General features: G+C 39.0%; 1 protein-coding gene across 2 annotated transcripts in view; it reads right to left on the minus strand.

The window, feature by feature from the left end:
- The window catches only part of ZNF451 (zinc finger protein 451), a 32,454-nt gene that overhangs the window by 9,686 nt on the left and 8,033 nt on the right, over nucleotides 1-14,735 (minus strand). Inside the window, exons 6-12 of one of the 2 annotated variants that reach the window (XM_031057145.1) lie at nucleotides 13,706-13,832; nucleotides 12,184-12,337; nucleotides 10,152-10,299; nucleotides 9,276-9,622; nucleotides 6,808-6,942; nucleotides 3,677-3,807; nucleotides 2,338-2,524 (exon numbers count right to left, since the gene is read on the minus strand). In XM_031057145.1, coding sequence (XP_030913005.1) covers nucleotides 2,338-2,524; nucleotides 3,677-3,807; nucleotides 6,808-6,942; nucleotides 9,276-9,622; nucleotides 10,152-10,299; nucleotides 12,184-12,337; nucleotides 13,706-13,832 — 1,229 coding nt within the window. Of the gene's footprint in view, nucleotides 1-2,337; nucleotides 2,525-3,676; nucleotides 3,808-6,807; nucleotides 6,943-7,970; nucleotides 9,623-10,151; nucleotides 10,300-12,183; nucleotides 12,338-13,705; nucleotides 13,833-14,735 lie in introns of both variants that reach the window. The other variant, XM_005421195.3, reaches the window with a different exon arrangement.

Raw genomic sequence — 14,735 nt, forward strand, 5'->3', positions numbered from 1 at the left:
CCCTGTCAGTGTCCAGATGGATATGATGACCACAACCTACTATCAGCTTTGCCCTCAACACTGTCCAGCACTCATTAAAAGTGTACTTTCAACACACAGGATATTATCAAGACACAGACAACGGAATAATGATATTTTTCTGCACACTACAGTTTTTTTTGCTATAAAGGAAGACACTGAAAACTCTTCTCTTCTGCCCTTCCCAAACCACTCAGTTAATATGCATGAAGCTCTTGTCATGTGTTGTGGTTTCACCATAAAAGCAAAAACCTTCTTCATTTATGAACTCAGGCTTAGCAGCAGGAGCGAACAAGTAAGAATGCCTCCTCTTGTCATGCCTCAAAGGAAGGTCAAGCACCTCCTCCAGCCAAGGGTTTCCTATAGTAACATACAGTTGGTATTGTATTGCAACATACGCAGAAAATGTTATTTTTATTATTTACTTTAAAATAAATGCAGTACTATAGTTCCCACAGCAGTTGTGCTGGTAAAACAGTTCACAAGATGCACCTGTCAGATTGCCACATCCAAACACAATCCAGCTGCTCAGAAGCTAATGATAGCTCTGTCAAGGTGATTTAGGTAAAGAGCTTTCTCATTTTGCAGCTCATCCAATACCAACAACAGTCTGGTATTTTTCAACATGATTCTCTGTCCTGTTTCTCACTTATTTCTCTCTCCAGAATAACAGCCATAGGCTTGAGAAAGTCACAAAGCAAGCAATTCTTGTTTGCATTTCCTTACACTCAGCTGCTTGTCTGTAACAGGTCAACAAGTTATACCAGCCTATGATACACTGCACGACTTTCCATCTCAACCCTCCAATACCGGTTTTGCCACATTAAGACTTGCAAATGATGGCTGATGCTGCTGTGTACTATGTGGTGGCTTCATCTTTTCAAAGAAAAACTTTATAAACTCTTGGTAACACCATCATGCCACAATGCAGCAAATACAGACCCATTACCAACAGTGAATTCTCTAATATTATGTTTTAATACATGACAGGGAGACAAAGGCAGCTCTTGCTGTCTGGGTCCCCCCTTGCTGACACTGACTAAAAAAGGGGACAATTCTGTTCCTTACAAGTTTGTTAAGGAATGCTAACAGTCAAAGCAATCATGTGTCATTCCATCAATTTCCTGTTCAAGGATTTCTTTTCATAATGACCACATGTGCAACTCAAGTGGAATGCACAATGAGCAGCCAGACAGCAAGTTAAGGTTTGCAGCCTCCAGGTAGGGCCAATTACCACAAATATTAATATACTAAAGGACATTGAAAGAAATGTTAAATTAAGAAACTTCTAATGCCTGGGGTGGCCAGAAAACTCTGTAAGCAGCTTTTCTGTATCAAAAGCACTTAAGTCAATTCCAGCTCACCACATATTTTTTTTTTCAGAAAGCTATTTAATTATCCTATTTTTTCCCCTTTAATCAGTCAATGCCAATTCATCATTCAGAGATAGGACTCCACTTCAATCTTCTTTGTGAAACAGCAGTACCATGTTATAGCCCTCATAAACCTGTATCAAGACTAGCAGTGTAAATTTTCAGAAAACAGTTTAGGGCTAATTCAGAAACAACTTTCTCTAACATACTCTGAATTTACAACCCTACAAAACCACAACAAGAAGCCAGAAAAAGCAAAAATGTCTACAGAGAAATGTCAAGTCTTCCAGGAAAATAGCAAAATACTTTGAAATGCTGATAAGTATTAAAACTCATCTCAGCTCTGGTACCCTTTGCATGAAAATGAGCTGGCTCAATCCTCTGTCACTATCCTATATAAAACCAATGTGATTATTTTAGCATGCCATTAGAATCTGGCACTTTAGAGAACTCAGAAACTTCCGCTGAGATTTTTTTCTCCAAATGGGTGTGTGAGTTGTGCCAGTGAAGACACTGTAGCCAAGTTAAAATATACAGAAGTATTTTGAGAAATAATGATGCTTTAGCAGGGTCACAATTGTTTCAGACAGAATAAATCAAGCCAAACAGATCTGAGAACAAATTGATAACTATGCACACAAGAGTGCTTCAAACAGCTTCTCTTGAACTAGAAAGGAGTCTTCAAACTCAAATCAGTGTGAGTCTCCTGCTATAACAAAGAATACAGGGATGACAGTTTTTTACATTGAATAAAATGCTTGATTTTAAGTCTGTTTTCAAAACATGCCCAAGCATAATGATTTTCTAATCTATTATTCATTGAAATACTACTACAATACAAGAAGCACCAAGCAACAGTTTATGTTACCAGGGTAAGTGTTCCATTTTTTTATTGGAAAGAACTATCAGTGTACTGGAAAAATTGTGTTTAATGTTTACTTTGTACCTTTTGTTGTATCTGAAATGCTGTTTAGCAAGGCACACATCATGTCTCCTTCAATGTGGTGAGGATTCAGGATGCGAGCTGACCGCTGGGTCATTTTAAATTGGTTTTCCAGTTCCAGGAAGCTCTTGTCTCCAGAAAGAATAGTGAAAGGAATTTGCTTGGGCAGGTGCTCATCCAGACGGCCAGCCTATGCAAAACAAATAACAAGTGTTGAACAGAGATCATGTTTTTATCTCATGGCATTTGGCTGGCTTTGTGCAAGACAGGTCTTCATTGGAAAGTTTTCTACAGCAATTTATTCCTGCCTTTATGATCCAAGCCACATTATCCCACTGTGAAAGGCACTGTTTCAAGAGTTTGATGCTCATTTCTTCTCTACACACAATAGATATTGGTGATGGCTACCAGAACAGTACAGATGGAGTATGGAACAAATTCCTAAAAAGCAGCATTTTAGAACTGTCTCTACATAAAACAAGTCCTCTCTGCAGAGCATTTTAAGAGTAACATAAAAAGCATGATGAAACATAAAACCACTGTTGCAAAAATGTGCTTATACAGATAGGCAGTATTTTTTTAACTGATAAAGCACTATATGGCCTCAAGCTGCACCAGGGGAGGTTTAGATTTTCTGCAAGGTTGTCAAGCATTGGAACTGCAAAGGTTGTCAAGCATTGGAACAGGCTGCCCAGAGAAGCACTGGAGTCACCATCCCTGGAAGTGTTCAAAAATCACGTGGATATGGCACTTAATGACATGGCTTAACGACAGTGGTAGTGCTGCGTTAATGGCTGGATTTAATGATCTAGAAGGTCTTTTCCAACCTTAAAATCTATGATTCTACATTAGGAACACGAGTCCCCGTGGCACCCCAGATTCCTGTCCCTCACCTGCACATCCCCCAACCCTGCCAAAGCCCAAAGTCTACTGAATAAAGGCACTGCCCTTTGTCAGCTCAACAGGGTCTGTGAAAGCAGCACCATTCATCTCCACTGTAAAGATGGCTCGAGATTTGGGCTACTTGAAGAGAGACAAAGGAGTTACATATCACTCTCAAAGAGAAACTGTAACAAGTGCAGGATTTTTACTCTTCATTCCCTAACCGGCTCCCTTCCCCTCCACAACAGACTGTTGCTCTATTCAGGCTAATTTTTAAGTCACTTCTCGACCACCTGACTCCACTCAATCCAGGTTTATCATTCTTTATAGGAGACACAGAAGTGTCATGGAAAGAATCTGAAAATGTCATCTGCAATTAGTACTTAATATCAATAGCAGATACCATCTGCCACCCTTCTCTGGGTACAGGACACAATAAAGCAAGCGTGCCCTAACTTACATGAACACAGAGAGCAAAGTCTGCCGCTTCTCTTCTGGTACTGCAACGTGGATGAAGAAAGAAACATCCAATCCTCTTAAGATAATTGTAAATTTTGCAATGCACTGGAGGCTTCCAGTTGCTGTATCCTCCTATACAGTGAAGGGGAATAATATTAATAATAATAAAAACCAAACATGAAAAATAAACAAACCATGGGTTTGGGTAGAAACACGTCTATGAATTAAGAATGCAAGAAGGCAAAAGCAAATATAAAACTGTCTTTAAAGACAGAATTTGTTCTGACCAATGTGAAAGCTAAGAATAACATATAACCCAAATCCCCCCAGACTTCTTGTTCTTTCGATAGAAGGCAAAAAAGTATGATGCTACTCTGTCAATTTTGTACAATTTTTTTTCCTTCAAATCCTGAAAAGCTTATCTTCAAGATATCATGTGCTTTTAGACACAAGGATGTGTTTTTCTCCAGTTTGAAGCATCGTTACAGTTAATGTGCAGAATCAGAAGAGCTCTGGAAACATAGTACAAGTACAGAAATGCTTCTCTTAGGGAAACGTCTACTAGAGGAGTTACACAGTCAACATGCACTGTAACTGCCTCACACATCCCATGTCAAAACTCATTAGAAAGAGGATCCAAAATCTGGAGCAACAGCTGAGAGAAATGCTAGAGTCCTGACAAACCCATGGATGCAGTCAAGGACAAGCAAAATGAGGCTACAACTGGGAAAAAAGTGCAGGAATTTTCTAAACAGTATACTAAGCATGTAGTTACAGGCTAAGAAAATAGGTGGATAATAAAGATGAGCTGAGTACAGACAAAACCAGTACCAGACTGAAACAAGTTGCAAGGGAAAGAAGCAGGAAGTCTTTCAAGAAGAGAGGAAAAATCAGAGGAGCTTGCCCCATAAAAATACATATGGCACCATAAAAAGGCAAGCAAATGGAAGGACCATTTGACTAGAGTGACTACAAATCTTTTAACATTCCAATGGCTAACAAATAATAGGTCTGCAACATGGAGTTGCAGACAGCAACAAAATTTTGCTTTATCTGTTAGATGATAGAGTAGGATGTAGGAAAGGATTTTGAACAGAAAATGAAAGCAGTCATTGATGGCACTTCACATGAGGACATGGGAAACCAGTGTTCAAGTAACCAGGCTGCAGAGGATGGTTTACATCAACATGTCCACCCACAGTCTCACAAAGAAAAAGCATTCCTCAGTAGATTCCTCCTGTTTCCCCCCTGCCTTTTCAGCCTAATGGCAAGAAGATGATATCAAAAATGATCGCAAAGATTTATTAAGAGTCTACACAGAAATTATTTAGTGGAACCTGTCCATAAGAAAAAAATGCTATTTGCAAGTTGTTCTTGTTTGCCCTCAGCCACTGCTATTTGGGAAAGACTTGTATTTACCAGCCCTGTTTTTTGGCTGCATAAATGTGCAACATAAGCATTTGACTAGGGCAGCTGAAAACAATGACAGACCTGTATTTATGTCATTTGTTAGCCCACAAATGGATGAAAGACAACTGAGTATCTGAAGACAGAAACAATACAGAGTCCAGACAATACAATGGAGGAACTCAAAGCAAAGCTAAGGCTATAGTAGAAACAGGGATAATAGAAATAATGCAGATCTATAGTATAAAAATAATAGTTAAAATTCAGAAATGTTGTTTGGGAAATGCAGGAAAAAATGTTGCTGTATTTTCACAGGTTAAACAAACAAGAATAGCGTGCCTCAAGTAACTATACAAATCATTATTATGAGAAGGTACCTACAACAACAGATTCAGATGTGCCTGGGAGCAACCTTAGTGTTCCCAGGCTCAAAACCAACATAGTTGACACTAAAACTGGTAAATTTTTCTTTAATATGAATATGGCCCATTTTATTCACAAGTAACTCTAGCATATTTGTTTAGTTCAGGTGCTTAAGGGGCCATTCCCATGAGGCAGCTTGCATGCAGCAAACCCATTAGGAAGTAAGGAATTGAGTGGTACTGATATGGGCTGTGCTGTGCCATCAGGCCCCTGTGTTTGGAACATCTCTGGGCACAAAACTCCTAACAAGCAGATACCAGATTCAGGAATACAGATGACTGAATTTCTACCACTTCACATTAACAGCTATACTTGCTCTGCCTTCATCAGCTAACTGGAAAATCTGTTTCTAAGAGGAAAAAAAAATGACCCAGGCATCAACAAGCCTTTTTGTACAACCTGAGCAGCACGACAACTCTCAGCTTTCAGAATAGCCTTGATTATCTTTTATGGGAAGAGATAATGAAAAACACTTAGCAAGGAAGTGCAGTGCTATAGTGTTTATCAACTGTAAAACATACCTGACCTACAAATCTGGTAAGATGATGCCTGTGTTCCAGGCCATAAATATTTTGAAACTATCCCTTATTTATATTTTACTGAAGAAATCAAGATACCACAGACAAAATAATTGCAGAGAAAACCTGTGAAAAAAGCACGAGGTGGACAAGCAGTTGGTTCAAAAACAGTTAGATAAAAACATCAAGTTAAATGGATGCTACTGGCAGACTTTGCAAAATGGTAGGATCTTTAAGGTCCCTTTCAACCCAAACCATTCTATCATTCTATGAAACTCATGACAATGTGAGTTCCATCAATCACTGGTATCTTTAAGATGGGACCTACACCTATTGTTGTACTGGATGACCAGGACCACTCTCTACAGAACAGGCCAGAGACAGAACAAAATCAAAAGTCTAAGAGTGCAAAATCATGCCTTCTGGAACTAAAAATCCAAATCAAAATTAAAAATCCCAGCCTTAGAGAAGGACTTAGGAGTTAATATAATCTCTGAGTACTTTGGGTGCCCTAATAATTATGAAAATATGATAGAGCTGAAGTAAGCTCATAAGGGAACTTAGAAAGACTCCTAAACAGTTCTGCAATTCTGGAACTATTCTACAAGGACTAGTAGGAGCAGTGGAGGTTTAGATGGAGTTTGAAAAATTCAACAAGCAACTTTAGAAGCCTAGTGCATACTTGCTCCTGCTCTTTATTCTCTCAAATTCAAGGAATCACTGCTCAAGTACATGTGTACACTTGTTAATCTTATCTTTGAATTTACTTCAAACTTTTTTTTACCTTGAAAACCCCAGATAAATGTCCCTTGGTTCAGGTTAGCTGGCAGCTGTGTGAAAAAGCTTCCCCAGTTGTCCAGATCCACCAACACAATGTGAGTCATGGTACTCAGATAGTCAAGATCAGGAAGTTCACCATCTTCAATGGGATAAAAAGGACACATTAAAAATTCATGTGACTTTCTGGTCAACCAACTTGCTTTTGAAAACTCTTGTAGTCACATATGTAAGTGAAAAGTCACAGAAAGAAAAGCTTCAAAACATGATATTATCTGGTGACTGCATACATTTTAAAATCAACTGAATTAGCACTTAATAATGCATAAATTAGAGAGAAAAGTAGAATCTGGCTATATGGTGATGATGTAGACCTGGACAGTTTTATGGTAAGCACAGAGAGCTGTCGTCCTGCACCAAGACATTTTAATAACTCATTTAATATCCAGCTGAGTACCCCTGACGATGACAAGTCTCTGTGACATTCAACTGCTTGCCTGCATAAAAGCAAATAAAATGTTTAGATATGCACTTTTTGCCGTATTTCTAACATAAATGTCTACCTCTTAATCAAAAGCATTATGACACCACTAGTAATCACGAAACACTTTCTATTTCTGAACACAAGCAAATAATACATACTGGGAATATAAATTCTCAGCTGATACTGCTTTTTGGCAAGCTAAGAAACCTGAAATGATGGTATAACAGCATTGCCCACACAGAGAGCACTAACAGGCTCATAAATATTTATATATATAAAAGGCAAGTATCTTTTGAATGTGTATGATCAGTCACTTTTACACTTCTAGGCATTAGATCCCTAACTGGGGTGTCCTTGATGGTGGTCCTCCTTTTAACACCAAATTATGCTCCAAACTAATTTGAAAATCAAATGTTTTGGTTTCAGAATTCTCACATCTGCCTTTTTCTTTGTTTTTTTTTTTCCCCTAGACTTCATATAAATGGCATATAACAATAAATTGTGGAGTCTGAGTTTTGGAAATTCAAGTAGGGAGAATTCAGTATTTGAGAAATAACAATTAGTAAATTCTGAGCTCATTTATAGACTGGATGTAACCAAATGGTATGTGACATGTACTGACAACAAAACAGAGTGTGTTAAGGATAGCAATACTTTTCTAATGCTGAAAGAAATTTTCTACATACTTTCACTAAGTTCTTCAGAATGTTCTAAGTCCTCATTTTTTATTTTCTTTCCCTCTATTGGGCCCCGCAGAGAAGAAAACTGTGGTCTGTCCTGAGTTTTGGATGGAGATGCTTGAAATTGTTGCCTGTGAGGTTTTCTGACCACACAAGCCCCACTTGCTGAAAACTTGAATACTGTGTCTTCTGATTCTGCTGCAAGACTTGATAGATCAGGTTTCTGTAAGAAGCAGTGTTTCATGTGATAGTGCTGATGCGCACTTTGAAGATCATCAAAGTTCTTGTTGCATGCAGCACATCTAACAACATACATCTCTCCCTTCGATTTTACTGACTTGTGGCTCTTGAGATGACTGTTCATATCAGCAATATTCTGTGCTGTGGCAGAACATAGGCAGCATCGAAACCATAAGTTTCCTTTCTGCAGCATGGCTTTCTGACAACTCTCATGATCGTTCCTCCTGTTTATTTTGGAGATGTAAGTTGTCCGGCAACCGCAGGTTAAGCGGTCTCCTTGTTCCACTGGGAGGAAGTCCTCATCTTTTTTTATTGACAGTTCCATCTGCTCAGGCACAAACGTATAGTCCATGCTATGAAGCGTCTTGTAATGGATTAGAAATTCTTCCTCTGTGTTGAAGAAGAGATTACCACAAAGGCCACAGAAATATTTAATCTGCATCTCCTGATTATGATGCTCTTGGAAGTGCCGCTGTAGAGTTCCTACCTTCCGAAAATGATTTCTACATATGCCACATGAGTACCTGTGAAATGCATGGCTTTCTAAGGACATGCAATGCTGTTGAACACTTGCTTCAGACTCAAACATCTCCTCACAAATGCGGCACTGCCACTTTCCCACAACAGGACCACTTTCAGGGGACAGTTCCACAGGGCCAGAAATGCAGTCTTTATCTCCACCTGCAGAAACGCTCACTGCATCAGAAGCAGATGGCATAGGTTCGTCTTCTACAGCTTCTTGCTCATAGTAGTAACTATGCCCACCATGAAATTCAGTTACATGTCCCATAATATCCTCTTCTCTAAGATCTACAGAGCATGCTCTGCACCAGAGAAGAAAATTAGTCAAGTGTGCTCCTCCATGGAATCGACTCATATGAAGGCGGATAATGCTTGAATTTTCAGCCAGCTTTCCACACACAGCACACTTGTGACAGATCCTATTTGCTGATAAAATGTGCTTTTCTACTGACTCTTCTGTAAAAAACTTTTGAAGGCATTCACAAAACCAGGCTTTTACTTTGGAAGCACTACCTTGACTTTGGTTTGCAACTTTATCTTCACTTTTACCTTTTAAATTACTCCTCCGTTTTGAAGGACTAGACCCTGTTTCACTGGAGGACTCATCTGGACTCAAGTGTCTTTTCAGCAGTGGTCTTGACCGTTCTGCAATGTGGGCCAAATGAGACTGACTTTTATGTTTTCCATTGACATGGCAGAACATCAAGATTGACTCTTCCAGTGTAGTAAAAACTCTAATGTTATGTTGAGTGGTTTGTTTGTGTTGGGTCATCTCATTCTTATCAGCAAACAGTTCATCACAGCTCTCACAGTGACCTTTCATTTTAAATATCTCTGCAACTTGGGAGATGCTTTTCTTTGACAGTGCCATTGGCCCAGAATTATAACAACGTGTTCTAGAATGGATAAAAAACATAAAAGAGGTTATATCACCACCTGAAACATTTGTAAACTTTCAGATGTACTCGATATATTACCAAGTAGCTACAGCAGTAAGTGCATGGAAACAGGGTGCTCTGTGTACTTTAATCCACCTACCAGCTTGCCCACAAAACCATGCAATGTATATTTAGTCTCTGAAATTTGAAGAGAATTAGGTGCTAATTTCCAAAGCTAGCATGTAGATTGAGACTTATGTTTTTGACTGTACATTTTCAAAATCAAATGCTGGTAACTTAGAAATAGTGGAACAGCAAAAAGCTTTTGTTGTTCTGTTACAGAAAATACAAAAATGATCTTGACATTGATCAGCTTTCTGCAGTGGGGTAAAGTTAAGGGGGCAGGCTTTTGATTGTTTATTCAGAAAGTCAACATTCAGATGGTCCTAGCTGCCCTGAAATCCACTAGTGTCATTAAAAGCATGTCTGCATACTTGTCACTGATCTATGGATGTTCACATTATAAAGACAACTGCCTTTCACAAACCTGAAATGAGCTGTTAATTCCATATGTGAGCGCAGTATCTTGAAGCAAGACATACATTTCACTTGGAAGGAGACCTCTTTACACAGAGATATCAAGAGGTTCTTTGCAAAGGATGGAAAAGGTAGTGGATCGCCAGACTTCACTGCATCTGTAAAACACAATGGTACAAAGTGCAACCACACGTTAGAGTTTTCCAATACAATTTCAGCTCTCTGATGACTTAATTACTATTGTTACTTGTCTATCACAGGGTTCAGAATGCAAGTTAACAAATATCAGCTGAACTATAGTAACTGTGCAATGGAAGCTGTAAGTAAATCCTGAATTTTTTAAACTTCTGTAACTATCTCATACCTGAATCTGTTTGCAGTTTGCTTTTTTGTACTCTGTGACTGATTTTACTTCCCTCTTCCTCCTACAATGCCAGGTCAATATCTCTTTTAGGAAGGTTCTTACTTACTCCTCCTCCACCTATCACCAGCTATCTACTCTTAGTAGATAAAAGTTTGTTTTAAGCCATACAGTATTTTTTCTGAAAGAGCACACAATTTATTTAACAAGTTTCTCACATACCCTGATCATCTCTTTCTTTCTTTTCCATCCTTAATGTTAATTCTCAAATTTTTAGATGCAGGACTTTCTGTTGTTACGAGTATATACTCCACAGGTAACTCCTAGTACCAGCAGAGTAAGAAAATTCTACTGAAAAGATAATGGAAAATGGTTTATGGGTTATATATTGTTCATGTTCTGCACCTTAGAGGAAAATTTTCTTTGATTTTTTTGTTTTAGTAAGATGTGATGATCAGCAGGCAGTAATTTGAGGTTATGCCTTTCAGCTAACTTCACTGGCAGATCTCAGGCCATGCTGATAATTATTAATCACGAAGCCTAACTAATGCAAAGTAAAAAATGGAGCACTCAATTTTTTTGTTCCGAGTTAAGCACTCTCCAACTCTAAAGAAGAAAACACTAACTTGTGCTTTTAATCTTTTCAGAGCAATAGCTCACCAGTAATCTTTTTTAAAACCTATGACCCAAATTTAAAAGCATCTGCAGTCCTCACATTCAGAATTAATAATCTGTTTGAGAATAAAAGTCCATTAGAGTGACAATGCATAAGGGAAAGTATAACCATGTCACTTCACTACAAGAAGGCAGCAGTACTGACTCAACCTGCAGGGGATTCCTTCAAAGCCTGCCTTTTCTGTACACTTCCTGCAGCCATTCTAGGGGACACCCGAAGTCAAAGATACATTTATGAAGATGAGAAATAACTCTATGAATCCTTTTGGCCATGTAGGCTTGTTCAGACAGTTGCAACATCTAAAACATGGCCACTCAGCAGTTCAGCTAACAGTGAAGTAAATGCTTTAATGCCTATTGCTTATGTCAAAAATTAAATCAGTACAGCTATGTTGGGCATTAACCCTGTTTGCAACGCCATGATCAGACAGATCTTTCCTCTGGACTTTGTTAAGCATGGTTCAGGATGCTGCCAGCTCACAATATAACCAGTATTTCAGCCTTCAGCAGCCATGTAGTCCATGCAAGCCATCAGACCAGCAGCAATGTTCCAGCTAAGCACTCTAAATTTGCAATTATATGGAGAAGACATTTTAACAAGTCTTTGGCAAGAAAAATAGCCTCCAAGCACACTAGAGTAAGGGGAAGGAACTCAACAGCCACTCTGACTGGAATTGAAAAGAAATGAATGCGTTTTGCTCTGAGTCTCTATCAACATGCTAAATGTAAATTCAGGAAAGTAGTTACATGGAGTCACTAGAGAATGAGAAGCCTATATGAGAGACTCAACAGCATCTCATTACAGCAAATGTGATAGAGGATTTCTACACAAAAATATGAATTTCAAAGCATCACATTTAAGACCTTAAAAGAAAAATAAGAATTCATTAATAACAAACTTTAAAACCTTAAGCTTTTTTACTCAGCAGAAAAATATAAGTCAGTTCCTATCATAAGGATGAATTATCAGAAAAAATTAAAAGCAGTACACTTAGTAGCAACGTACCACTCAGTTCAGGAACCTGGATGATGTGTTTCTGTTGTGACATATGCTGCCAACACTCATCTCTTTTGGCGAAAAGGAGGAAGCACTTTGGGCATGCAAAGCACTGAATATGCTGTGGAGGAATACCTTTTTTATGCCCATCATTTTCATTTAGCTGGAAGAGAAAATGATCTATTTAGGAAAAAAATTAAGTGAAGAAACCAGGCCCAGTTCTCATGTCCTCCCATTCCTCTCTCATTTCTGTGGTAATATTTTCACTTTTAGGTTTTCAGCTACTGCATCTGTATTTACCTACAGCCTACTCTGCATTTCAGCTCACAAGACACAAGGAAGTGGCCAAAGTCCCACTGTCAAACCGAGCTACATCAACCCTTACTACACTGGCCATTTCTCCATCCCCTTCTTGCACCACTGGGAGCAAGAACCTTCCCAGGGACTATGGGCTCCAGCAATTCTTAGCTATTCCCTTTACCCAGGCTCTCAGAAAAAGCTCCCTCTGTCATTAAAGCAGCGGTTTTACCTCATGTCAGTTTTCCTCTAATCTTGCTAACCTCTAACTCCCCAAAATGCTGCTCCTCAGAGTAGCCCAAAGGTCTGTGTCTTCTGTAGAAGTCAACTCCTTCCACCAACTTTGCCTGCTACATCAACTTCAGAGCTCTGCCTTTGGGGCAAAAATCCTCTAGTTCTGCTTCTGGTGTTTTTGCTTGCTTTCTACATTACTCCAAGAATCTTCATTATATGCTTAGAACTCTGATTAGGATTATCTCCCCATTCCTTACATATCAAAGTAATCCCATCTTCTCACTGTCTGCAAGAGACACTCACTGTCCTTCCCCGACCTTGGCTGCTACTCCTGCTAAAGTCCCTGAACACATGGGAGGCACACAACTTTGAAGCAATGGAAAAAGAGCAGGGACACACTACAATGCAGTCTTTCAGCTTGTCAGGTATGACTAATTATCAAGTTATTACTACAAGCAAAATTTAGTCTGATTTTCAGAGAGTCTAACACTTCCCCAAATTTAATGCAGCTTCTGGAGACTTGGCGATAATATTTGTTATGAAAACACTCCATTTTGAAAATGCTATCCACTACCCAATTCGACACCAGACTGCTTAAATAAAACCCCCACCTCCTTTCTGCTGTTTCTCTTTGCTGTCAAGTTATTTCATCCTAACTTCCTGCCTTTACCTTTCATAGTTCTGGAAATGCAGAAAAAAGGGAATATGTATCAACAACCCCAATAGATGGACAAGAGGTTCAGGACAGAACTATGGTCCTCTTGAAAGCATACCAAAAACAACCTAATGGTCACATCTAAAAGGAATACTGTCAGGCTACACCAGCTGTTTGAAACACAGCAGAATCAGAGAAAACAATCTTGAAGAGTAAAAAAGAAAAAAGAAAGAGGGTTAAAGAAAAAACCAAACAAAAAACCCACCAAAAATCAATGTATTATTTTAAGTCTTAAACCCTCTACTACATTCAGTCAGGTTGAGTTATTTATCCTTATGCTCTTGCCTTAGATAAAAGATGATCACTGTACTGCTGAGAGGTTGCAAATCTTTCGCAGCATATCACACAGGCAAAAGCATTATGTGGGGGTCCATGTAATGTGACTGTTGGGTCACAAGGAGAATGATCAAACCTGGAGAAGAAGAAATAATTAGCAAACTAGTCCCCTACAAATACTCAAATAGCTTTTTTTTTAATGGGAAAAAAATTCTGTCCTTTGAAGCTATCAGACAAAAATCCCCTATCTAACCAACCTAAACTATAAAAATTCCTTACCTCCCCTATCATGAAATGTATCCTGTACAGAGATGATTATCCCTGCAGCTTATGTGTTAAAACGGCCACTCTGGAGAGAAATCATACTGCTTTTGAGGGAACTAACAAAATCCTAATTTCCTACATAGACATTTTAATAATTTATTTATTTTTATCTCCCTGTACTAGTTCTGGTTGCGATGGAGTTCATTTTTTGTAGCAGTTTGCATGGCTGTTGTGTTTTGGATTTATGAACAACTGTTGATAGCACAGAGAAGTTTCAGTTACTGCCGAGCAGTGCTTGCAGAGTGTCAAGGTCTTCTCTGTTTTTCGGATTGTCCCACCAGCAAGATGTTGGGAGACACAGCTGGGACAGCTGACCTCAAATGGCCAAATGGACATCCCACAGCATAAGACATCATGTTCAGCAATAACAGTTGTGTGGAGGAGGAAGGAGATAGTTGGGAAGACAAATGCCATCACTCTAAGCATCTATCACATTTGCTTTGCATGTGCACAGAGTTTGTGCTTTACTTATTAAACTGTTTTTACATCAGCCCACGGTGTTCTCACGTTTACCCTACACCCCACAAGTGTGAGTGAGGGAGCAGCTGTGTGGGGCTGAGCTGCCTATGGGGGTTAACCCATGACACTGTCCTCAACTTCTCACCATCCTGCCTATGGACACATTCAGTAGTTAAAGGGCAGCATCTGCTGGAATTGAACACTGACACACTGAGTACTGACTAGCAATATCAGCTATGAACACAGCCTATAGCTT

The sequence above is a fragment of the Geospiza fortis genome, unplaced genomic scaffold, assembly GCF_000277835.1.
Source record: "Geospiza fortis unplaced genomic scaffold, GeoFor_1.0 scaffold190, whole genome shotgun sequence".
Lineage (NCBI taxonomy): Eukaryota > Metazoa > Chordata > Aves > Passeriformes > Thraupidae > Geospiza > Geospiza fortis.